Source organism: Taudactylus pleione, unplaced genomic scaffold (genome assembly GCF_031769625.1).
Source record: "Taudactylus pleione unplaced genomic scaffold, aTauple2 ptg000205l, whole genome shotgun sequence".
Classification (NCBI taxonomy): domain Eukaryota; kingdom Metazoa; phylum Chordata; class Amphibia; order Anura; family Myobatrachidae; genus Taudactylus; species Taudactylus pleione.
Window position 1 is genome coordinate 4807508 of NW_028284607.1, and position 26112 is coordinate 4833619.

General features: G+C 47.4%; 1 protein-coding gene across 5 annotated transcripts in view; it reads left to right on the forward strand.

The window, feature by feature from the left end:
* Nucleotides 1-25212, forward strand: part of LOC148517986 (mediator of RNA polymerase II transcription subunit 15-like) — a 49010-nt gene extending 23798 nt beyond the window's left edge. For all 5 annotated transcript variants that reach the window (XM_088477862.1, XM_088477861.1, XM_088477860.1 and 2 more), the window contains 8 exons: nt 18982-19106; nt 19796-19930; nt 20264-20327; nt 20456-20522; nt 21532-21692; nt 22544-22710; nt 24179-24277; nt 24629-25212. In XM_088477862.1, the coding sequence (XP_088333988.1) occupies nt 18982-19106; nt 19796-19930; nt 20264-20327; nt 20456-20522; nt 21532-21692; nt 22544-22710; nt 24179-24277; nt 24629-24765 (955 nt within the window). In that variant the 3' untranslated portion in view covers nt 24766-25212. The remainder of the gene's footprint in view (nt 1-18981; nt 19107-19795; nt 19931-20263; nt 20328-20455; nt 20523-21531; nt 21693-22543; nt 22711-24178; nt 24278-24628) is intronic.
* The last annotated feature ends 900 nt before the right edge of the window (nt 25213-26112 follow it).

Genomic DNA, 26112 nt, shown 5'->3' on the forward strand with positions numbered 1-26112 from the left:
CACTGGTGCCGCAATACCAGTAACCGGACTGGTGATTTCAGCGGGCACCAATGGAGATTGGTTAGTGGCGATGCTGGGACCTGGGACTGCAGCTGGAAGCACGGGGAAGCAGGTAAGGTGGTTCATCCTTACCTCCGGTGGTTGGAGACCTGCCGGAGGTTGCTGTAGTGGGGCGACCACTGGGTCCTATCCTCCACTAGACCACCGGGGCAAGTCAGTCTGGCATTGGGGACAGTGGCGGTGGCCGTGTTACAAGGCCAGCGCACCTGGGGGGTTGATACAGCATAGGGGAGGTAGATTTCCCCCGCAGCACCTCCCCCAGCCCAGACGCCGATCCAGCTGAGGTTTTCCCGCGTCTGGGTTGCTCCTCCTGTATATGGGCCCATTGCAAGTATATTGCATATGCATTGTATGTGACATTTGCTAGCTCTGCTGTGTGGTTACTGCCTTTATTTTCTGTACTGTCTGGTATAACTATCGCTACTATTTCTCAACTCTTTGCTACAGGTGTATGGGGAAATATTTTTTCTTTTCTTTTTAAATTTGTACTTCACATTTATTTTTGTTTGTGAAGGCAGTCACATTTGCACTTAGTTATTATTTCTAAGAATAAGGGTAAACCGGAAACTGAGGCTTGGTGCTGGTTTCATGTAAAAGTTGATTGGTGGGCTTGTCCCCTCAGGACTTAATACAGGATGGTTTGTGTGCTGTTTGTTATAAAGAAACACGTCACCAATCCAGTCTACTAGCCCCTGTACAGGAGTCCTCTTTGGTATCCTCCTTGTCTCTGGTTATGACGCAGCTAGTGGACCGTTTGGCTACTACTACGCTGCCTCCCATAATGGGATCCCTACAGCAGTTCCAGCCTGCTATGTTTGTCCCCCCTATACATCCTTCCTGGATGGATGTTTATGCCCACTCAAGTCAGAGTATGGCTCAGTCAGCTGCTGCGTTTCAACAAATGTTGCAGGCGAACAGACCGGTAGCCAATAAAACGCCTAAGCGGACGATATAATTTTATCAGCCTGCTCATCATGTAGATTCAGACGCATCATCGGAGGAGTCAGATGATGCGACGGGTTCTTCAACAGGGTCTATCTCAGGAGAGGAGGACCATTTTTCTACAGTGGATGTCCCTTCTTTGGTGAGGGAGGTCAAATGAATACTAAATATACAGTGTTTAAATACCAGAAGGTGGTAAAAGCTGAGTTTCCTAAGTCTGAGCAGCTCACTGAACTTATGGAAGCATGGAGTAACCCGGATAAACTGTTCCATGTTACAAAACGGCTACTATCTTTGTATCCTGATCCACCTATTGATTGTACTAAGTGGGAAGTCCTTCCTACGGTGGATGCTCATGTGACACATGTAGTCAGGAGTGCTGCCTTGCCTATACCATCAGCATCATCCCTTTAAAGATCCTACAGATTAGAAAACTTGAAACATGTCTTAAATCAGTGTTTTCATCGTCTGGAGCTGTTACTCGGCCGGTTCCAGCATGGGTATCAAAAGCTGTTGAAGAGTGGACGGGGCATTGGAAGATACTCTACCAAATGCTACCAGAGAACAGCTGATACAGATCTCCCACATAGGGGAAGCAGCCTCCTATTTGGGAGAAGCTGCAATAGATCCTGGGCTCCTGGCTTCTAAAGCATCGTCAGCTTCGGTTGTTGCTCGTAGAGCCCTTTGGTTAAAGTCCTGGAAAGCAGATACGGGCTCCAAGAAGGCTCTGGAATCTTTACCTTTTTATGGAAACATACTTTTTGGAGCACAATTGGATAAGAGTGTGGCTACTCTGGCAGCCTCAAAATCTTTAGGTCTGCCATCAACAGCTACGTCAAAGTCTAGGCAGTCTTTTGGTCCTTTCACCCTCAGGGAAGAGCAAAAGGACAGCCTTCCTCCAGACCGTCTAGTTCTCGCAGAACCACCAATTCGCAAACTAAGAGGTCCTGGCCAGTCAGACGTCCAGCCTCTAAGCCGGACGATAAATCCTCTGCCTGATGGGACGGGCCTGCTCCTGGAGGATCCCATGGGAGGAGGTCTTCTTTTTCAATTTGAAGACTACTGGCATTAAACAACAACAGACGCCTGGGTCCGTGAAGTGGTCTCTCAGGGGTGTATGCCCTCACCTTCCGGAGGCGGCATCCACAGAAGTTTTTCGGTACAACTTCCCAATCATATTCTATCAAGGCCTTGGCCCTCCAGGAGGCCATTTACTCCTTGTTGTGGGCAAGGGTGATAATCCTGGTTCCTGTGAAGGGGGGGGTGGTTATTCCAATCTATTTTTGGTTCAGAAACCAACTGGGTCTTATCGCCCTATTCTAAATCTGAAAACCCTCATCAAGTTTATCCGTGTACCAAAGTTCCATATGGAGACTCTTCGGTCAATTATTTTGGCTCTGGAACCTGGGGATTTTATGACTTCCCTGGACATTCAGGATGCGTATCTGCATGTGCATATTTCGTCATCCCACCAACAATTTTCTATGGTTTGCTGTCCGCAACAACATTGCCAATTTCAGGCACTGCCCTTTGGTCTATCAACGGCCCCTCGGGTCTTTACCAATAAAATGGCATTTATGACGGCCTACCTCAGGCATCAGGGAATTGGAACACTTCCATACCTGGATGACCGTCTGATATTGGCACAGTCTTCAGCTGTTCTACAACACCATCTCCAACTGACCATTGCCTGACTGCAGATGCACGGCTCGATCATCAATTGGAAGAAATCATCTTTCTCCAATAAAGTGGATGGTTCATCTGGGGGCACTTCTGGATTCTCAGGCACAAAAGGTGATTCTGCCAGGACAAGATTTTGGCCCTATTATTGCGAGTATGCAAATTGCCTGGGGTCAGTGGTATCCACCTTCGATATGGTGGAATATTCTCCGTTCAACTCCAGACCTCTGCAACAATTGATTCTCTCCCGGTGGAACGGGCAGTAGCATCATATAAGGTCCCACAGGATCCTTCTCACCGGAGGTTCGTATCTCTCTCGTGGTGGCTACAAAAGGCTTATCTGGACAAGGGTTGCCCATTCTGGATTCCATACTGGGTGCTCCTCACCACGGACGCCAGTCTTCACGGATGGGGGGCAGTGACAGGTCATCATACCTTCATACCTTTCAGGAAAGATGGACAAATCAGGAAAGTCACCTACCCAAAAATATCTTAAAGCTACGCGCTGTATACAAAGCGCTCCTCCTGGCACAGGACCTATTCCAAGGCAGGCCGGTCCAGATCCAGTCCGACAACAGTAGCCTATCTCAATCATCAGGAAGGCACGCCATGAAGGAAGTGACAAACATTCTGTTCTGGACAGAATGTCATCTTCAGGCTATCGAGGCAAATATTCATCCCGGGAGTCCTTAACTGAGAAGCGGACTTCCTAAGTCGTCAGGACATACACGCCGGAGAGTGGGCTCTCCACCCGGGGTTTTTCCAGTTCCTGGTGAACAAATTGGGCCTACCAGACGTAGACCTCATGGCCTCACGTCCCAGCCACAAGGTCCCCAGATACGGGCTAGGACCAGAGAACCCTCAGCTACCTTCGTGGACGCGCTGGCTGTGAGGTGGGACTTCAAGCTGGCGTACGTCTTTCCGCCAATTTCCCTCTCCCAAGGGTCCTCAGGAAATTAAAGCAGAAAGGCAGCACAGTAATACTAGTAGCTCCTGCTTGGCCCAGGCGCCATTGGTTCACTGACATACTGAATCTATCCATAGACAGTCCGTTTCCTCTTCCTTTATGGCCGGATCTGATAGCGCAGGGCCCCTGTCTGCATCTGGACTTATCTTGTCTGTCTTTGACGGCGTGGATCTTGAGTCTTCCATCTTAAGAGCCAAAGGTTTCTCCATCTCTGTGATTCAGACGATGCTTAGGGCACGAAAGCCTTTCTCTGCCTGCATCTATTACATAGAGGCACTCTATTGGTCAATGGTGTTCCCACGGATAGTATGACCCTATGGTTTTTAGGGTTTCCCGGGTACTTTCTTTTCTCCAGGTTGGGTTAGAGCTCTGTCTCCGCCTGCCCACCCTGAGAGTACAGGTTTCTGCGCTGCCTGTTTGGTTCCAGCGGAGGATTGCGTCTCTGCCGGATGTTTAGAAATTTTGTCAGGGTGTTCAGCCACCCTTTGTCCCACCGGTGGCACTGTGGGATTTGTCTTCTCTCAAGGGGTTTCAGGCACCCCAATTTGAACCTCTGGACTCAGTAGATTTTAAGTGGTTGACTGCAAAGACACTTTTCCTCTAATTTGGCAGTGCTCTCTTGTTGCTCCCTCTTTTTGATTTTTCACCAGGATAAGAGCTGTCCTCCATACATAGGCAGGTAACCTTCCTAAGGTAGTGTCCCGTTTTCATGTGAATGAACAGATTGTGGTTTTTAGCTTTCCAGTCTTCAGACCTTTTCTGTAGGTGAAGCTTCCCTGGATGTGGTTCGTGCTCTCCGTATATATGTGGATCGTACAAACTCTCTTAAAAAATCAGACACTCTTTTTGTGTATATGGTTTTCACAAACAAACTCTTGCTCGATGGTTCGATGACTACCTTTCAGGCTTACACGCAGGCTGATCTACTTGTTCCAAACACGGTGACAGCACATTCTACCCGGTCTGTGGAACTATCATGGGCATTTCGTTGTGGTGCCTCTGCTGAACAATTGTCCAAGGCGGCCACATGGTCTTCTGTCCACACTTTTCTTTTGTTCAATGCCTTTAACACTTTTGCCTCTCTAGATTTAGGACATCCCAATGGTATCCCTGTGGACCCTGAAGAAGAAAAGAGTTATGGTAGACTTACCTTGATAACTCCTTTTCTTGGAGGTCCACAGGGCACCCACACCTGGCTGCATTGGGTAATTTTTCTTTCGGTCATGGATTCCCTAATTTTGTGTGAGTTTCTGGTGTACATTGTTCTTCCTTCTCCTCTTTCCTTCTCCTGCCCTGGGCTTGTTTACAAAACTGAATGCCTGTAGCCATGGACGGGGTATATGTGGAGGACAACCTGAGGCATCCTGGGAGCTGAAAGGGTATGTAGTTGGAGTGATCCAGGCACCAAACCATTACAAGCTTTATCTCCCAGGATGCACTTGGTCCTCCATATATACCCCACCCCTGGCTATAGGCACTTAGTTTTTTGTTTGGTGCACAGGATCAGTGCACCTTGTAGACGGGACTGCTCAGGAAGTCCCAAGCTTTGTTTTTTTGGTTTTTTTTAATTAACATTGCTAGGCGTCCGGTTGGACGCCAGTGCTGCTGCTCCATCTACCCCCGTTGGCGCCACAACACCAGTGAGGGAACTGGTGATTGCAGTGGGAGCCAGTGGAGTTTCACTAGATGCTGGGCCCAGGACTGTAGCTGGAAGACATGGGGATGCAGGTAAGGTGGTTCCCCGCTTGCAGGGAACCATGTGGCAGTCCGTACCTCCGGCAGTGGAGACCTGCCAGAGGTCGCTGTAGTGGGGAACCAGGGACGACTGCTTCTCCTGCTGGACCACCGTGGCATATAATTTTATCACTGGGGACAGTGGCGGTGACCATGTAAAATGCCAGTGCGCCCGGTGAATTGATAAATCCGAGGGGAGGTAGGCTCTCCCCGACAGCCCCTCCCCCAGCCCAGATGCCGATCCAGAGACGAGGTCTCCTGCGTCTGGGTTGCTCCTACCTGCCACCTTGGTATATGAGACGCCCAGAGACCACTTTTAGGTGCTCTACTGTAGCTGCGAATCTAAGGAGGTTTGGTCAATCTCCCTGTATACCTCTCCTTTGGTGGCCAGGTTATACAGAGCTCAATATCCTACTAAGCTTTTAATCTTATTGTAGTCGACTAAGATATAATATATTTATATTATTGCTTGTATGTGTTTTATGTAATTCTGCTGTTATACTGCCTTTTTTATTCCTGAATAACTGTCAGTTGTTAGAACTATCGCTGCTATTTCTCCTCATAACCCTCTGCTACAGGTGTGTGGGTTGTTTTGGGGGTGAACACTGTCACATTGTAATGCATTACATAACATTACCTTTATGTCTACAGATAAGGAGAAACAGGAGGCTAAAGCCCCTGTGCTGGTTTCATGTATGGCTTGTCAGGTGGGCTCGTCCCTTCAGGATTTCATACACGATGAATTGTGTGGTCGCTGTTATAAGGAGCCACCACATCATTCCAGGCTACCAGCTCCTGGGCAGGAACCACCTTGGGCTTCCTATTCTCATGTTATGGCGCAAGTTGTGAACAGTTTATCTACACCCACGCCGACCCCTACTATGGGGGTACCCTCAGCAGCTACAACCTGCTATGTTTATGCCTCCTATGCATCAGTCCTGGATGGATATTTATGCCCACTCAAGTCAGAGTATAGCTCAGTCTCCTACTGCATTTCAGCAAATGCTGCAAGCAGGCCGGTAGTACCTAAAACCAGAAGGCGGTCGGCTTCTTATCAGTCCGTCCAGACTGTAGATTCTGATGTATCTTCAGATGAATTTAAAGAGGTACATGGCTCCTCTCAGGAGAGGAGGACCATCTGGCAGCAGTGGATGTTGTCTCCTTGATTAGGGCGGTCAAAACTATTTTAAAATAGATAGTGAAGAGCCAGCACCTAGGAAGGCTCCGGTATTCAAGCGCCAGAAGGTCGTTAAGGCTGAGATCCTAAATCTGAGCAACTCTCTGAACTTAGGGGGGGAAGCATGGAGTTCTGATAGACGATTCCATGTTACAAAGAAGGTTACAGCTTTATACCCCCTCCCTCCTGGCAAATGTGCTAAATGGGATGTTCCGCCTCCTGTGTATGCTCATGTGGCACATCTGGTTAAGAGCGCCGCATTGCCCATACCATATGCATCCTCCCTTAAGGAACCTACAGCTAGAAGACTTGAGGCCTGTCTCGAGGCAGTATCTCTGTCTGGAGCTGTTACCCGTCCGGCTAAGGCCCGGGTGTCCAAGGCCATTGAAGAATGGACAGGGGCACTGGAAAATACTCTACCAGAGGCTTCCAGGGAGCAGCTGACATTTATCTCCTATATCAAGGAGGCAGCCTCCTATTTGGGGAAGGTGGCATTCGATGCCGGCATTCTAGTTTCTAAGGCATCAGCTACCTCAGTTGTTGCTCGCAGAGCCCTATGGTTAAGGGCCTGGAAAGCAGATGCAGGTTTCAAAAAGGCTCTGGAATCCTGCTGTTTGCTGGAGGCATACTGTTTGGCACAGAATTGGATAAGATTGTGGCCGGTCTGCCTTCGACGACTACCCCTAGGCCTTGGCAGTCGCCGTTTTGAGCCTTTTGTCCGCAATGAGAAGCGAAAGGACAGTCTTCATTTAGACAATCCAGTTCTCGTAGGAAACCGCAAACTAAAAGATCTTGGGCATTCAGACGTCCAGCTTCCAAGTCAGACAACATACCCTCGGCCTGATGGGGCGGGTCTTCTCCTGGGGAATTCCCATTGTGGGAGGCCGACTTCTTCAGTTTTCGGATACCTGGCATCAGACAACAGACGCCTGGGTCCGAGAAGTGGTCTCTCAAGGGTACTCCTTGACTTTCCGGAAGGGTCCCCCGCAAAGGTTTTTTTGCACCACTCCTCCTTTGGATTCTACCAAGACCTTAGCCCTCCAGCAGGCCATTCGTTCTCTGCTGGGTTCAGGGGTGATAGTCTCAGTTCTGTTGGGATCAGCAAAGAAAGGGTTATTATTCCATTCTATTTTTGATCCAGAAGCCCAATAGGTCCCACCAGCCTATTCTGAATCTGAAAGGCCTCAACAAATTTATCCGGGTGCCCAAGTTCCGTATGGAAACTCTTTGGTCAACTGCTCTGGCAATGGTACCGGAGAATTTTATGGTGTCCTTGGACATTCAGGATGCGTATCTGCATGTGCCAATTACGCCTTCCCACCAAAGGTTTTTGCGGTTTGCTGTTCTGAAGCAACATTTCCAAATTCAGGTGCTGGCTTTTGGTTTGTCAACGGCCCCGCGGGTCTTTACCAAAATAATGGCAGTAATGACAACCTCCTGATACTGGCACAGTTTCCAGATGTATTACAACATCATCTCAGAATGGTCAATTGCCTTCCTACACAGGCACTGCTGCATCATAAATTGGAAAAAATCGTCTTTCTCCAGTACAGCAGATGGTGCATTTAGGTGCACTCCTGGATTCTCTGGAACAGAGGATATTTCTGCCAAGCGACAAGATTTTGGCCCTTCGATTATGGGTTCGCAGATTTCTCCACAATCGGACGTTGTCTATCCACTCAGCGATGCAGGTTCTGGGGTCCATGGTGTCCATCTTCGACGTGGGGGAATATGCTCAGTTCCACTCCAGATCATTGCAGCAGCTGATCCTCTCCCAGTGGAGTGGGGAGTATCTGTTTGGAGAAAGACTGATCGTCTGACTTTATTAGAGGTTTGGCTTTCCCTCTCATGGTGGCTGCAGACGTTTCGTCCTAACGGGTCACCCCTTCTGGATTCCAGATTGGGTGCTCCTCACTATGGATGCCAGCCTCCACGGATGGGGCGCAGTGATGGGTCGTCACACTTTTCATGGAAGATAGATGACCAAGGAGGGTCATCTATCCATAAACATACATCCTGGAACTTGGTGCAGTATTCAGTGCACTCGTTCAGGCACAGGATATACTAAAAGGCAGGCCTGTCCAGATACAGTCCGACAACGCGACCACAGTAGCCTACCTCGAAGTCTGGCAGCCATGGCAGAAGTGAAAAACATTCTGGTCTGGGCAGAATGTCATCTTCCAGCAATTTCTGCAGTATTCATACCAGGAGTCCTCAACTGGGAAGCGGACTTCCTAAGTCGTGAGGATATACATCAGGAAATTCAAGCAGGAGGGCGGCATAGTAATACTGATAGCCCCTTCTTGGCCCAGACGCCATTGGTTCACTGACCTTCAGAGTCTCTCCATAGACACTCCATGACTTCTCCCTATAAGGCCGAACCTGTTAACACAGGGTCCCTGCCTGCATCCGGACCTTCCCCGTCTGTCTTTGACGGCGTGGCTCTTGAATCTTCGATCTTAAGAGGCAAAGGTTTTACTGCCTCTGTAATTCAGAAAATGCTTAGGGCACGAAGCCTTCCTCTGCCCGCATCTATTACAGAATTTGGCAATTGCATTTTCAATGGTGTAGTCCATAGAAAATATGATCCTGAAGTTTTTAGGGTCTCATGAGTGCTTGCTTTTCTCTAGGCTGGGTTAGACCTGGGTCTCCGCCTGGCCACCCTGAGAGTTCAGGTGTCTGCACTCTGTTTGTTTGGTTTCAGCGAAGGATCGCCCCTCATTTTTTCAGGGTGTTCTGACTGTTCAGCCTCCCCTTTGTCCCTCCTATAGCTCCATGGGATTTGTCTTTGGTTCTCATCGCTCTACAGGCTCCCCCATTTGGGCCTCTGAAATCGGTAGACATCAAGTGGTTGACAGCGAAGACAGTTTTTCTTCCTGCTATCTCTTCTGCCCGCAGGGTATCTGATTTGATAGCCCTTTCTTGTCGCTCGCCATTTTTGATTTTTCACCAGGATAGTGCTGTTCTTCGTGCCTAGGTTACCTTCCTAAGGTAGTATCCTGGTTTCATGTAAATGAAGAAATTGTGGTTCCAGTTTTCAGACCTCTCTAGGTGAATCTTCTCCTGGATGTGGTGCGTGCCCTGCCTATCTACGTGGATCGTACCAACTCCTTTAGGAAATCTGATTCTCTTTTTGTGTTGTATGGCTGCCATAAGCGAGGCTAGCCAGCTAACAAACAGACTTTATCTAGATGGCTTCATATGACGATTTCTCAGGCTTACACACAGGCTGATCTCTCTGTTCCAAACACAGTGACAGCACATTCTACTCGATCTGTGGGACCATCGTGGGCGTTTTGTCATGGTGCCTCTACTGAACAATAAATTGCAAGCAGCCACGTTGTCTTCCGTCCACACTTTTCTCAAATTTTACGCCTTGATACTTTTTCCTCTCAGGAGAATCCGGCGCCCAAAGGAAGCATCCTATCTGTTAAACAGGAGCGTCTCCACCCTTAAGGGAACTGCTTTGGGACATCCCCAAGGTAATTCCTGTGGACCCTATGGAACCCAAAGAAGAAGAGAGTTATGGTATAACATACTTTTTTGTTAACTTTTTCTTCGAGGTCCACAAGGCACCCACCCAAATGCACCTGGTTGTTATTGGGTAATCCTTTTTTTTTTATTTTGTATTTCAATTATTCCCTCTTCTTAGAGTGTTTGTGGTGTACAATTGTCCTTCCTTCTCCTGCCTTGGGCTTTGAAACAAACTAAATGCCTGTAGAGAGTGGCGGGGTATACTGTATATTGAGGAGGACCCAGTGCATCCTGGGAGCTAAAGCTTGTAACTGTTTGGTGCCTGGATCACTCCAACCACATACCCCAAGGTAATTCCTGTGGACCCTATGGACCTGGAAGAAAGAGTTAACAAATGTATTTTATACCATAACTCTTATTTTTCCCCAACAACAGAATGGACTTTAGTTCAACTCCGAATCAATTCCTTATATATACAGTGTGTGTGTAATATAAATATATATATATATATATTCTCATACTATCTAATTCTCATCTGTGTAAAGGTAATACACGCACACATATATTTGTATTTTGTATTGCAGCAACGAACAATAACTTTAAATGCTCTTTTATAACCATAAAATGTCAGAAATCTCAGTTCCTCACTGTATGGTGAAATTTCTATATTAATATACCTTAACTGCAGTGACATTTCAAATGCAAATAAAATGGAGCTAGCGTCATGCCTAATACAAGCCTATGAAGTAAATGATACATTTGTAGTACATTTAGCTTAAGGGGGAAATTGTCTCTGTTTACCAGGCTAAAACATCAGCTCTGCAAAGGGGTACCTTTTGTTGATGTAGTAACTAACCGCTCCCTCTGTATAACATGCACAGTACAATAACACACTCTCCATCATAGTTGCAGTTCCATTAATAAAGAAAAGGCCCTGGGAAATGCTGTGAAATTGAGTAGGGTTTATATATTTGGCATAGTGTGTAGCCACATTTGGTGTATTTATACTACACAGTGAGGGGGATACCAGTGGGATAAACGATGAACGAAACATTGTCCTTTTTATTCAGCGATAAAATATGAGATATGGTAAGAACTTACCCTTGTTATCTCTATTTCTACGAAGTCCATAGGGTTCCACAGGATACCTTGGGGTATAGGTGTGACGTCAGTCGCAGGGCACCAAAGAGTTAAGCTTTCAGCCTCCCAGGATGCACTAGGTCCCCCTCCTATACCCCGCCCCCGGGCCAAGGCACCTCAGTTAGTTACCAAGCCATAGGCCGGAGGAGGAGAAGGAAGAGAGAGAACAAAGATCTGGACACATACAAGAATCACATTCTCACCAGAGGGAGACGGAAAACCGGTGACCAGAGCAAAGCCCATCTGCAGCACAAGTGCGACAGGGCGGGAGTCCTGTGGAACCCTATGGACTTCGTAGAAATAGAGATAACAAGGGTAAGTTCTTACCATATCTCATATTTTCTACTTCAGGGTCCATAGGGTATCCACAGGATACCTTGGGGATGTCCCAAAGCAGTATCCTTTAAGGGTGGGGACGCTCCTGTGCAGAAAGGAGAATCCGCTGCCCGAAGGAAGCATCCTGAGAGGCGAAGGTGTCAAACCTGTAATACCTCACGAAGGTATGGACAGAAGACCACGTAGCAGCCTTGCAGATCTGAACTGCCGAGGCACCACGTCGAGCTGCCCACGAAGGACCCACAGACCTAGTGGAATGAGCCTTCAGAGAAGGAGGGACCGGTAGGCCTTCATGAAGATAAGCTTCAGAAATAGCCATACGGATCCAGGCTGCCAAAGTTTGCTTTGAAGCAGGCCAACCCTTTTTACGGAAGCCATAGAGGACAAACAAAGCGTCCGACTTCCTAAACGAAGAAGTGCGGTCAACATAAGTCCTTAAGGCCCGCACAACATCCAAAGAGGCCTCACCCACGGAAAGACCCGGTGAGTTAAAGGCCGGAACAACTATTTCCTCGTTAACATGAAACTGGGAAACAACTTTGGGAAGAAACTCGGGCCGAGTGCGGAGCACTGCCCTGTTCCCATAAAAAACCAAGAAAGGGGGTCTACAAGAAAGAGCCCCTAACTCAGAAACACGTCTGGCCGAAGCAATGGCCAGAAGGAAAACAGTCTTAGCTGTTAGCCATTTAAGATCCACTGAGCCCAGTGGTTCAAACGGCGGTCCTTGGAGAGCCCTCAGGACCACAGCCAAATCCCAAGGCGCCACAGGTGGAACAAAGGGCGGCTGAATGCGGAGAACACCCTGCATAAAGGTGCGCACATCCGGGATTGTAGCAATCCTACGGTGAAACCAGACAGATAGGGCCGAAACCTGTACCTTCAAAGAAGCAAGGCGAAGCCCATGATCTAGTCCCGCTTGCAGGAAGGCGAGAATCCGAGACAGACGAAACTCCCGCGGTGCATAACCTCTCGGTCGACACCACTGGAAGAACGTATGCCACACGCGATGGTATATCCTCGCGGAAGACGGTTTCCGAGCTCGTAACATGGTACGCACCACAGAGCTGGAAAACCCCCGGGACCTCAGCATGGCCGTCTCAACAGCCACGCCGTCAAAGACAGCCGAGTCAGGTCCGGGTGAAGGCAAGGACCCTGAGACAGAAGGTCCGGTCGTAGCGGCAACCGCAGAGGACTGTCCACGGACAGACCCTGAAGGTCTGAGAACCAGTGCCGTCTGGGCCACGCGGGAGCTATCAACAGGAGCGTCCCTCCTTCCTGTTTGAATTTCCGGATTACCCGTGGAAGAAGGGAGACCGGAGGGAACAGGTATGCGAACCGGAACGTCCACCGGACGGACAGAGCATCCACCAGAGACGCCCCTTCGTCTCTTGTGCGAGACCCGTACACCGGCAACTTGTTGTTGTGCCGGGACGCCATGAGGTCGATTTCTGGAAGACCCCACCTGTCCACCAGTAGTTGAAAAACGTCCGGGTGCAGGGACCATTCCCCCGGATGAACGTCCTGGCGACTTAGAAAGTCCGCCTCCCAATTTAGCACTCCCGGGATGAAGACCGCTGCTATGGCCGGAAGATTGCGCTCCGCCCAAACCAGGATCCGAGAGACCTCTACGAGAGCCGCCCGACTGCGAGTTCCTCCTTGCCTGTTTATGTAGGCCACGGTGGTAGCGTTGTCCGACTGGACCTGCACCGGGCGACCCTGGAGAAACCGCTGTGCCTGCTGGAGAGCATTGAAGACCGCACGGAGTTCCAAGATATTTATTGGAAGCTCCGCTTCTGTCGGCGTCCACCTGCCCTGGAACAAGTGTGGACCCGAAACTGCTCCCCAGCCCCGAAGACTGGCGTCCGTTGTCAACAGGACCCAATTTGGAACCCAGAACGGACGTCCCTTGTTGAGGTGGGTCGTCTTTAACCACCACGCAAGGGACAGACGAACCTCCTGGGTGAGCACAATCGTCTGGGACTTCAGAGACTGAGTCAGCCCGTTCCACTTGGACAGGATCAGGTGCTGCAGAGGTCTGGAGTGAAACTGGGCGTATTCCACCATGTCGAACACCGACACCATGGAGCCCAGTAACCTCATCGCCGAGTGTAAGGACACCCGGCGGCTGTGCAGGCAACTGCGCACCCTTGACTGTAAAGCAGAGATCTTGTCCTCCGTCACGAAGATCCTTTGCTGTCCCGAGTCCAATAAGGCTCCAAGATGCAGAATCCTCCGAGACGGGATTAGAGTGGACTTCTGCCAGTTGATTAGCCAGCCGTGCCGTTGCAGCAGTGCAATGGTCAGGTCCAAGTGGCGTAACAGGAGCTCTGGAGATCCTGCCACCAATAACAGGTCGTCCAAATACGGCAACATGCGGACTCCCTGCAGCCGCAGAGAAGCCGCCATGACCGCCATCACCTTGGTGAAAACACGTGGTGCTGTTGCCAGGCCAAAAGGTAACGCCCGAAACTGGAAGTGGTCGCTGCGGATTGCAAACCTGAGGAACTGTTGATGGCGCAAAAGAATAGGGACATGCAGGTAAGCGTCCTGTATGTCCAATGACACCAAGTAGTCCCCAGGTTCCAGCGCCAGAATGATGGACCGTAGGGTCTCCATCCGAAACTTCGGGACCCGCAAAGACTTGTTGAGTGCTTTGAGGTTGAGAATCGGACGATATGACCCATTGGGTTTCTGTACCAAAAATAGATTTGAATAGAAACCCTGGTCCCTCTGGGAGAATGGAACAGCCACTATAACTCCAGCCTGGAGCATAGTGTGCAATACCTTCCGCAGCTCCGTAGCCTTGTTCCGGTCTGATGGGAGACCCGTGGTGAAGAAGCGAGCCGGGGGTCTGTGCCGGAAGGAGAGGGCGTATCCGTGGGAAACCACCTCCAGAACCCAAGTGTCTGTCGTAGTGGTCGACCAACACTGGGCGAACTGTAGCAGGCGGCCTCCCACCCTGGGATCCCCCAAAGGGAGGCCCGGACCGTCAGGCCGCAGGCTTGTCATCTGGCTTGGGGGCCGGACGTCTGGTACTCCATGCCTGCTTCCGGGGCTTGACCGATTTCTTAGGGCCAGCCTGTCGAGGAAACGACTGTGGTTTGGGCCTGCCCTGGGCCCTAGATGACCGAAAGGACGATGGTCCCGAACCAGAAGGAGCAGCGGCCGACGGGAGACAAGCAGATTTGGCTGCCGCCAGCGTGGCCACAATCTTATCCAGATCCGGACCGAAGAGAACTTCTCCGGTAAACGGCAACGCTTCCAGACCTTTCTTGGAATCTGCGTCCGCCTTCCAGGATCGCAGCCACAAGGTGCGACGAGCAGCCACCGCTGCTGAAGAAATTCTAGACACCAGAGTACTAATGTCTAGAGCCGCCTCGTTGATGTAGGTGGCCGAATCACGGAGATTGCCAATCAACTCCGCCTGTTCGGCCGGACAGTCGGATTCAAAAGAAGCCTCTAATGAATCCGCCCAGCGCTCCATCGCTCTGGCAACCCAGCAAATGGCCATAGCCGGCCGTGCTGCCCCCCCTGCAAGGGAATAAGCGGACTTCAGGCAGATTTCTACCTTGCGGTCCGTAGCATCCTTAAGGGAGGACATGGATGGCATCGGCAATGTGGCACTACGGACAAGACGGGTCACGTGAGAATCCACCTGTGGAGGGGATTCCCACTTAGCAAAATAATTATCCGCGAACGGATAAGCCACCGCCAGGCGTCTCTGCGGCTGGTATCTTTTGCCAGGTTGTTTCCACGCCTCCTCTAAATGGTCCACCAACTGACCCGAAAGAGGAAAGACTGTGGCATCGCCCTTCACATCTTTGAAAAAGGCATACTTAGATTTAGCCGCTGGGGGAACTTCGTCCTCAATCACCAAGCTGTGCGGACCGCCCGAATAAGTCCAGGAATATATACTTTGGACTTAGCATCAGCGTCCTTAGCATGGAGAGGTTCCTGATCGTAAGGATCCAGAATCTCCCCATCATCAGACGTCCCTTCGTCATCCTCATAAGGAGCGGACAGAGACGCCACCGGCCTTTTATGAGGCCGCATCACAGACTCCCCTTGCAACACATCCGAAAAGTGCTGTACAGAACTCGTCAGGGAGTTAACCCACGCTGGCTCCTGAGAACCCGGGAGCGGGGAAATAGGGAGACTGTGGGGTACCACCAATTGTCGTGGGAACCCCTGCATGGGTGACGACACCACAGACTGCTGGGACAAACCCATCGGAGTAAACGTGGGCTGCGGAGCTAACTGGCCCACTAAAGCTGTTAACGCCTGAGCGAAACAAGCCCAGGGCGGCTCCTGTACCGGTGCTGTAACCGTAATAGGCCGCGCCATGGACAAACACTGCCGGCAAAGGCCCTCCGCGCTACCCTCCCCCTCCGCTAACGGTACTTTGCACGTGGTACACTGTAGCCGGAGGGGAAAATCACTTTCAGACATGATGGCACCACGTATGTGACCTCTCTCACCAATTAAGTATTAAATAGGCGAGAGACCACCCTGCAGCACCGCACCGCAAGGGCTTTAGCAGAAGAACAGGGACAGTAATAAAGCTGACAGTTTAGAGAAGAAAAGTTACAGGCAGCGCTAGCACAGTCACATACAATGCAGAGAAATAACAATTCCTGCACTAACAGCGCTGATTACTCAACTACACAGACACAGGGCCTGGTAGGACACAGCGCTGCATACACAGACCTGAGCCACAGCGGAGGAGAGGTATGCGGGGGGACCCAGACCACGATGCTTCCGTCCAGCGCTTCCAGCAGCGTTCACCATGCGTTCTGGAGAAGATGGCCGCCGAGGAGCAGAGAGGAGGCTGGCCTGGGGGAGGAGCGCTGACACAGGACCAGTCGGCAGCATGCAGAGAGGGCTGTGTGCAGCGGGGGAGGCGCCGGCTGTGAGACAGGGAAGGCGCGCTCCCCTGGCATGCATTTAACCCCTGGGACGCCGCAGCGCTACCGCTCTGCTGCGGTCCGCTGTCCCAGGGGGTAGTGGAAGCGCAGGTTGGTCGCCTGGCTCCACGCTGCAGCCAGTCCCCAGGGAGCCCCCTGCCTGGGGACTTAGGACCATGTGATCAGCGGGGACCCACCGCGGGACCCCGCTGCTTACCTCTGTCCCCCTTGAATCCGGCCATGGTCCGGAGCATCTGGGGTCACCGCTAGCTGTGACCCCAGACGCCCACCAGCATCCCCGGATCAGTACCGGCGTTCTGGTACCGGCGGGGTGTAGGGAAGACAGCATGGACGTCAGGACTGACAGTCCATGCTGTTCATCCAGATGTGCAGCCACAGCTGCATGAAGAAAAAGCTTCAGGGGCTCTTCTAGCCCCCACTCCAACAGGTGCACCCGACTCCGGCCGGGCACCAAACTAAACTGAGGTGCCTTGGCCCGGGGGCGGGGTATAGGAGGGGGACCTAGTGCATCCTGGGAGGCTGAAAGCTTAACTCTTTGGTGCCCTGCGACTGACGTCACACCTATACCCCAAGGTATCCTGTGGATACCCTATGGACCCTGAAGTAGAAAGTTGTGTAATTCTACCTAAACTTGGAATTTCAGCCTAAAACTGGGTACACACTATATATAATATATCGTGTAATATATTGTTCTGACGTGGATCGAAACAATACATTGTACACATCGTATAGTGTGTACGTCCGATCCGTCATTAACAACTGTCGTCCGTCCCATCTGCTGTTCTGCATAGCGAGTGGGATGATGCGGTGCTGTTACATGCAGCATATAGTGATACATTGTGCCGTCGTACACCGGATTGTGCAGTGTGTACGGTGCGCACTGTCGTTACATTGCGTCGCACCATCGTATATTGTGTACCCAGCTTTAGACTTTTTCTACAGATCTAATGTTGAAGAAAATTGTTTTCAAATACAAAGATAATTTTACAAGTTTATGATATTTTAAGTGTTGATTAGAAGTAACTAATGTTTGTGTATATAATCCTCTCTAGTTTAGTTTTGCTGTTTTTTGTAATGAAGTCATCTGATGTCACTGAGAATTATAATATGCAATCCACCCTGATCTATGTCTGCTTGAATTAAAATGATTTGTTTTTTACATTTCCCTGCTCCAAGTCACCTGAAAAGCACAAGTGTGGCCCTAGGACCTGATTCAGAGATGGGACGGTATTGCACAGCTGCAAGAAAGCGGCTGCGCAATACTGTCCAACTAAGGGCCGTATTCAATTAGCGGCGAAAACAGCCGTTTTTTTCGCCATTGGTGAAAACGAAAAAAAAAAAAAAAACGGCGAAATTTTCGCCCAAAAAACAGGCGAAAATGGGAACAGGCAAAAAAAAAAAAATGGAGAATAGTTTTCTCCATCACAGATCAGGTGAAAAATAATGCAAAATCTCTAATTTTGGCATAAAATGTGGGGATTTCTTTCAGAACCCTTTTGACATGAACTCCTAATGATAAATTACCGTAAAAAAAAAATCTCAAGTTGCGTACTTTGCCGAAGAATGACTGTGCAAGTTTTGGGCAGGAAAAAAGAAACGTTGAAAAACGATAGAAAGCATTTTTTTTTCTAGGAAATTACTGTTCCACGTAAATTGGGGGTACGTTAAAAATTTATGCAAGTATATTTTCGTGTCATAAAAAACACAATTTTAAAAAACGTTAAAACACCTGCGACCGCGTACGATATTTAAAAGACTTGGCGCATCCATACCGCCCATCGAAAAATCAGACCCGATACGTTAAAAACCATTTTCAATTATTTTTTTTTTCGCCCAAAATTTGTGCGGCCGTTTTTCGTCAAAGTACGCAACTTACGTTTTTTTCCCCCCTCCCCCGCTAATTATTCATTAAGAGGAGTTTCCAAAGGGCTCTGAAAGAAATCCCCACATTTTTCGCCAAAATTAGGGTTTTTGCATTTTATTTTTTTTCGCCTGGTCTGGGATGAAGAAAACTTTTCTCCATTTTTTTTTTTCCCCTGTTTTTTGGCGAAAATGTCGAAGTTTTTGTTGGCGAAAACTACCGTTTTCGCCGCTAACTGAATACGGCCCTAAATGCAGATGCTGCAGGAGGGGTCTGTAGGAAATAGATACCTCCTGCATGCTTCTGCGGTCCAAGCACAGCGTTCGTATACACTGGTTCTGCGATGGTTGCTGCTGTGGCCAGGCTCATAAGCTGAGACTCACTCAGCATGTCCGACGAAACTGCACATCCGGGTTCATGAAGTCTGCTTCCGACAACGGAGATCCTGGGCTCGGCACACCCACGTTTTGGAGAACATTTACGCTCGCCTCCCCTCAAATGCAGCTAAGGGGGTCTGCGAGCACGCAGGTCCTGTTCTGCACCTACACAGACCCAGTACCATCGGATATGTACACACATCGGGTTTGCTTACATTTCTGAAACAGGTCCCCAGTTTTAAAGGCCTTAGTGTGTGTCTGTGACTACCATTAATGTGTCCTATAGTGAAATCTATTCTTTTCTGCAGTTCTGGCACAGCACCCTCCCCAAGCTTCATGCCCAGCCCATCGCCACAACCTTCCCAGAGCCCAGCTTCTGCCCGCACCCCTCAGAATTTCAGTGTGCCTTCTCCAGGACCTCTCAATACTCCAGGTAAGGAGAGACACGTATTAGGGAATAAAATCTCACCTGGGATAACTGGGTGAAAAAGGGAGGGGTTTGGGGAACTATAAGCGTATGTCCACCATCTTTCTGTAAGGACTGACTGCTTTGTCACAATCCATAACTAGACTATGGGCTGGATTCAATTAGCCATGAAAAGCCACATTTTGGCAAAAAGTGTTTTGTAGGTGCGAACTTTTCGCACAAAACGACGTATCATGCAATCCTATTGCCGAAGTTTTCACATTTGCGAAAACTCAATAGACAAAAACCAGCGAACTGTTTTCACCATCTCAGAGCAGGTGAAAAGTTGTGCAAAATCCCTATTTTCGGCTAAAAATGTAGGAACCTAGGCCCTGATTCAAAGCCGGACGCTCTGACAGAGCGCTCGCTCTGAATCGGGGCCGTCCCTGCTCCTTTTTGGAGCGGCCTCCTGGCCGCTCGCATAGCTGTGGGTGACCACCCACAGCTATAGCGAGCAGCCAAAATGATGGTCGCGATGGTCAAAACCATCGCGACCATCGGGCTTGCGACGAGACCCTGCGGTAGGCGTTCCCATCTCTTACGTTAAGTTTTCGCTTTTTTGCGTCTAATTGAATTCCCTCTAGAACTTGCATGAGGATAGGTTTGATATAAGTTCCATCAGCTGTAAGGCTACAATTATTTTCTGGTTTATCCAGGTAATCCTAACTCTGTGATGAGCCCTGCAAGCTCCAACCAGTCGGAGGAACAACAGTATCTTGAAAAGCTAAAACAACTATCCAAGTACATAGAGCCATTGAGACGCATGATCAATAAGATTGATAAGAATGAAGGTAAGTCTCCTCTCCTCCCAATCCCCAACTGCAAGTGATTATTGAATTTGTTAAATGAAGCTGTTCCGACTGGCACTTTTTTTTTTTTTTTTTATATATATGGTTTCACGATACATAGAAGATTCTATGCTATGTGTGTGGAGGTCCATTGCAGTATTTTCTGTTACGGTCTCTAGTGTTGTAATCTGTGTTCTTTGGGACACTTCTGCATCTATAAGCAGGGTTTTCCTATTAACGTTCCAGGTTCTTTCAGTTAATAATTGTAAACTTTAAAAAGTTAATTATCCTTACCTTTTTTTTTTTTTTTTTGCCTTTTTCCTATTTGTCCCCCAGATCGTAAGAAAGATCTGAGTAAAATGAAGAGTCTCTTGGATATTCTGACTGATCCATCGAAGAGGTGGGTTTGTGTATAGCTATATGGATGTGTATAGGCGCGTGTGTATTTCCAGTGTTATTTATTCACTGAAAATTGTTTCCCCTCTTTCTGATTACTTTTATCTTTTATAATCTTCCTTATTTGTACAGATGCCCCCTGAAGACTTTGCAGAAATGTGAGATTGCTCTGGAGAAGCTGAAGAATGACATGGCTGTGGTGAGAAATGTCTCTACGGCTGACTACCAGCTTAATCAAGAAGCACACTGGAGAAACACAGTGCAATTGAGAAGCCAAAAACTGCTGTATTATAATGTTCACATGACCAGCACCTCACACCGGAAGGGAGAATGTACTAAGCCTTGGAGAGTGATAAAGTACCAGCCAATCAGCTCCTGTCATTTTTCACACAGCCTGTAAAGTAACAATTAGGAGCTGATTGGTTGGCACTTTATCGCTCTTCACTTTATCACTCTCCAAGGCTTAAAACATTTCCGCTCAGGTCTCGCAAGTTTCCTTTTGCACTGAGCCTAATGAAAAGTCCACATGCAGCATGTTTAGTTTAGCGAGGGAATTTACAGTACAATGTGGTTTTGTTAAGCCAGCCTTCCATGAATTCTCTTGTTTGCAGTAGTTCTCTTTTTCTGTGTTAATTCAGGTTTGCTTAAAACCGCTTAGGGCCTTGGTGGCTAACCTTGACACTCCAGATGTTGTGGAACTACATATCCCAGCATGCACTGCTACCATTTTGCTATTAGGGCATGCTAAAACTGTGGCAAGGCATGCTGGGATATGTAGTTCCACAACATCTGGAGTGTCAAGGTTAGCCACCACTGGCTTAGGGAGTGACATTATGTACAGATGTGTACCAGGTCCCGTTTTGTGTTTTGGCAAAAATGTATCTGTATACGAAGCTCTATAATGTAGCGGACGCAGCTTTGTTTCATTCCAAGTTATGTTGTGCTTCATATATAGACTTCGCTGCACACAGGTAAACAATGTCGTATATCAAATTAATCAGCACAGTCTGCTGGTGCGTCCTAGTCTCCTCGCATTGCCACCTAGACGCATTTTTAGCAAAAAATAGACGCCCAACGCTAGGAGAGTATCATGGGACCTGGGCCCGCTCACGCCAGGCAAGTTGCGCTGAATGGCATATTGACGCTAGATATGAGGATACTCTGTAGGTTACAGAGGTTCACAGGTTTGGTTCTTGTTTTTCTTTCAGCCAACTCCCCCTCCCCCAACTGTTCCATCATCAAAGCAGCAGTATCTGTGTCAACCACTATTGGATGCGGTCCTGGCGAATATCCGATCACCTGTATTTAACCACTCTTTGTATCGAACATTTGTACCAGCCATGACGGCTATACATGGGCAGCCCATAACGTAAGCTAGTGCAAGTTTATCTAATACCAAGTATTTTTGACTATTAATGCTGGCAATGATTGTTATGTGTGTTTTAATTTTTCTCCCTTGTAACAATCCTGCAGATACAAATGTGTAACTTTTACCTATCTTTTTGCCCATTTGTCTTTAGGACTTATGTGGATTTTGTTTTGATGCACTGTTCTTTAAAAGTTGTTAAATTTGGTGCGTTTTACTGAGACTAAACAATAGTTGAGTTGTCATTGCCACAGACTCCACACTGCTGTTTCGCTGTTCCAAAAAATCTTAAGTAATGTCAGAGCTTCAGTTCTCTGAGTTGTGGAGAAAAATAAAAGTGGGCAGTGATTTTGTTAGTAATATTAATGACCATTCCAGCCAATACTTTAGCAAAATGTTCGAGATGTCTAAACAAAAGTTGCAAAGTATATCTTATTGCAATATATTTTCATGGAATATATGGTTCAAATGGGATGTAGTCCCCATCCTGGCGGTCGGGGTGCCGGAGCTCAGAATACCGGCGCCGGAATCCCGTCCGTAAGTGTTAGGTTTAGGCACTAGGGGGAGGGTTAGACTGTTTAGGGCTAGGCTGCGGGGGGGGGGGGGGGGTGTAAGTGTTCGGCTGCAGGAAAGGTTTGGTTGATATTTAAGGTGAGGGTTAGGGAATTTGCCTACTTGTCGAGATTCTGACTGTCGGGTTGCCGTACCCAACCCAGTTCAAATCATGTGTTTAAAGAACATGACCGAGAATTTACTGTAGGTAAAGAAGTAAAAAGAGCAAGTTACATTACAGTATCTATCTGCTTCACTGCTTTGAGATTATAACTGTGAACACTGCCTCATTGTATTTATAGCGCTCAAACAGTTGTTCCACGAAAGAGAAAGTTTGAAGATGATGAAAGACAGAGTATTCCCAATGTTCTTCAGGGTGAGGTTGCAAAACTACACTCCATATTCCTGGTTAATCTGGATCCATCGCATTGCAGTAATAATGGGACAGTGCATCTTATTTGCAAATTAGGTGAGTATTACCAAAGCGTAATCAGAGAAACTATTTCACATTGTGTGTTTGTGTCATGGACAGTGTTTGTCAGCCCCTCACTTTTGTGGGGATTGGAACGTGTACGTATATTTGAATCTAAAATAACAATCATCCTCTACTAATCGCCATTAAAATGTAACCCATATCTGATATTATGTTTGTTTTTTTTATTTAAAAAAAAAAAATAGTCCACCAGACTACCAGGGATAGGCAGGGATGTTCCCATACCAACTAACTGAATTTCCACTTCAACAGTGGTGGACCGGGTTAAGTTTTTATAAAAATAAAGTATAGTGTTTGGGGGAAGGGGAAGAGGAGGGGTTTGTGATCATTTGGGCTTGTTCTACAGGCACAAGAATCTGAGGGGTCTAGTTACTGAAGCAGTGTTAGGAGACAGAGTGAAAAGTGATAAGGTGGCAGCCAATCAGCTCCCAACTGCCATCTCACAGGCTGTGTTTGAAAGATGACAGTTGGGAGCTGATTGGCTGGCACCTTATCACTTTTCACTCTGTCTCCTAACACTGCTTAGTAAATAGACCTCTGAATGTCTGGCGTCACTGAGTCGTCTTGAAACTCTGCTAGTATTATTTACATGCCAAACTGCTAGGTTTAGAATTTTCTTCCACTTTTTGAATACAAATTATAAACAAAATGTTTTTTCCCATTAAAAACCAAGAAGTCTACAATTATATGAAGAGTGTTTGTTTGAAATAGTCAAGTCAAAGTGCAGAACTCCACCCCATTAAGATACTGTGGTGGGACCTTAGGTATGCTGTGCATGAACAAATGACATCAGAAGTCAGTGAACTGAAGCAGTGCTTGCAAGGAAGAATGGGCAAAGGGAAGTAGTTACTTTGTCGACGGTTAGAATGTGGACAGTGGAATCTCGATTGCATGATGTTGGCGAGATACTAATTCTAAATAAAGCACTTTAACCGTTCGGCATTATATCTTTAAATATTGTGCTTTACCATTAAATGTAAAGCTATAATGCTGACCCGGCTAAAATGTTTTAATTAGCATTTAAACCATGTCTGCATTTTGCCGTCGGGATTATGCTATCCACAATGTAACTGTCAAAATTTCATGTTTTAACCGACTCTAAACTGAAAGAAAAATAGTAACTTCAACTATGTATCCAGGAACTAGAGCTTCTCCAAGAGGTAGTGGTGGTGCTATGGGGATGGAAGCTGGGACCACAATGGCGATGTCTGCCCATATGTTGTTGACCACTAACATCAATAGCCATTGCTGATTAAGGTGGTTCTTCGAGCTACATAATCATAAGATATACTTCTTATTACATGGCTTTTTTTAATATGTAAAAAAAAAAACAATTATTAGAGTGTAAAAATTTTTTCAGGGAATTTTGGTCCACCGTGCTCCTTGTTGCTGGGTAATAACGCCATTTCTTTCATCATAGTAACTAATATTTTCCTAAACCTAGATGACAAAAACCTTCCAAGTGTACCTCCTCTGCAGCTGAGTGTGCCAGCGGATTATCCTGAGCAGAGCCCCCTTTGGATGGACAATCCCCGGCAATATGGTAATGTTCCAGTTAGATTTCTCATTCATGTAACTTCAGTGTGTTGCTACTTTCTGAGCCAAAAATGCTCTGAAAACTAATGATACAGGCTCAATAGAATGTATCTTACTATACAAAGATAAAGTTACCAACTGTTGGAAATAATCAACCAAAAGAATGTTTCCACTTAAAAATAAGGAGTTGGAACTCTGGAATATACATGAATGGAAGTGCCAGGCATCATAGCTAGAGCTTTTAGGATGACTTTAAAAGACTGTTGTTGTATTTTATATTCATATAGCTTTAGAATAATACATTGTGGTCTGTTTTGTGTTCCATGTACTTAGTTGTGATAGTAGCTTTCTTTTGCAGAAGCTAACCCATTCCTGCAGTCCGTGTACCGCTATATGACCTCCAAACTCCTTCAGCTTCCTGACAAGCACTCTCTTACAGCCCTGCTAACAACATGGGCACAGAGCATTCGGCAAGCCTGCCTCTCAGCTGCATAGGCACAGCATCATCTTCACATCTATGCAAAGAACTGGACCAGTAATGTATTTCCATGGGGCCAGTAAACGGAACTGCTTGAGAAGTATTGTACTCCTGCATGATGGCCGCTACTGATTTATAAGCTGGTATAATACTGGCGGCTTTTAAATCAGCCAGTTATGGTATATATACTGTGTAGAACTTAAGACAGATGTTAAGAGTTCAATACCCTTTTTCTTTGCAGCTCTGAATCCTGTCAGCATGAGTACACTAATGACACAGAGTGACTATCATGCCCCTTGTGATGGTGCTCTCTGAATGGAGAGCTTTGTGATGCGCAAGCATGTAACCTAGTAATAACATGTATACGAGTTAATGCTTGATGTGATCAGGCATATTTTGTACACATCTTTTAAATTGTATTTCTTTTGTTATAATAAATCAGACTGTTGCCTGCAAGAATCATTGATTGTGTGATGGATATCTGTATTATTGTACTAGGTTTGCTAGAGAGAAAAGATCGACTGATAAACTGAGCAGATGCCATCACTTCACTGTTTGATGTTTGCTTCATTTTAATACTACGTCTGCTTGACAGCATTTAATCCTGAACAGTCTTTATACAATGTGGCGTTGTTTTAGGCAGGTTTCTTCCAGACTCCTGCACTTTCATTAAGCTCTCTGTATTAATATGTTGATTTACCTTCTGTGTCAAGTTAATCAGAATGAAATGTGCTTTTTATTCAGCACCAGCATTCTCCAGACCTCACCGCTTTATTGCTAGGCATTGAGCAGTGGTCGCCAACCTTAATCGAGGTGTGAGCTACTTTAGAAAAATTAAACCTCCTGAAGAGCTACTAAAATTTGGCTAATAACCGAACAATTGAAGGTCATTTAATGAAAATGAAAAAAAATGATTCATAGAAAATAACAATGCATTTAATTATTACAGTGATATTGTTGTAGTTTGTAAATAAAATTTAAGCACAGGCACATTTCACTGTTAACACCGGCTCCAAGAAGGTACGTGCAGTAGAGGAGCAAAAGATATAGGCAGGGCTGCTGTGTGATTTTCCGGCAGGGCTGGTTGGGAGTCGCTCGCTCCGCTGTAGTGGGAGGAACCACAGAGAAGCACTTCAAAGAGTATCACTCAGGCAAATATCGCCACAGACCCAGAGGTCTGAGATCTGATGAGTAAAGATTAGAATTATCTTTGTGAAAAGGTCCGAGACAAGCTGGAGCATTGTGGGATGTCTCCAGCCCTATTGAAATGTATTTTTATTTATTTTAATGCCATGTTTTGCTGAGGACAGGCAGGCTGCTTTCTGCGACAGCCTGCCTGCTACGTGGGAGCCATTGGAGAGGGC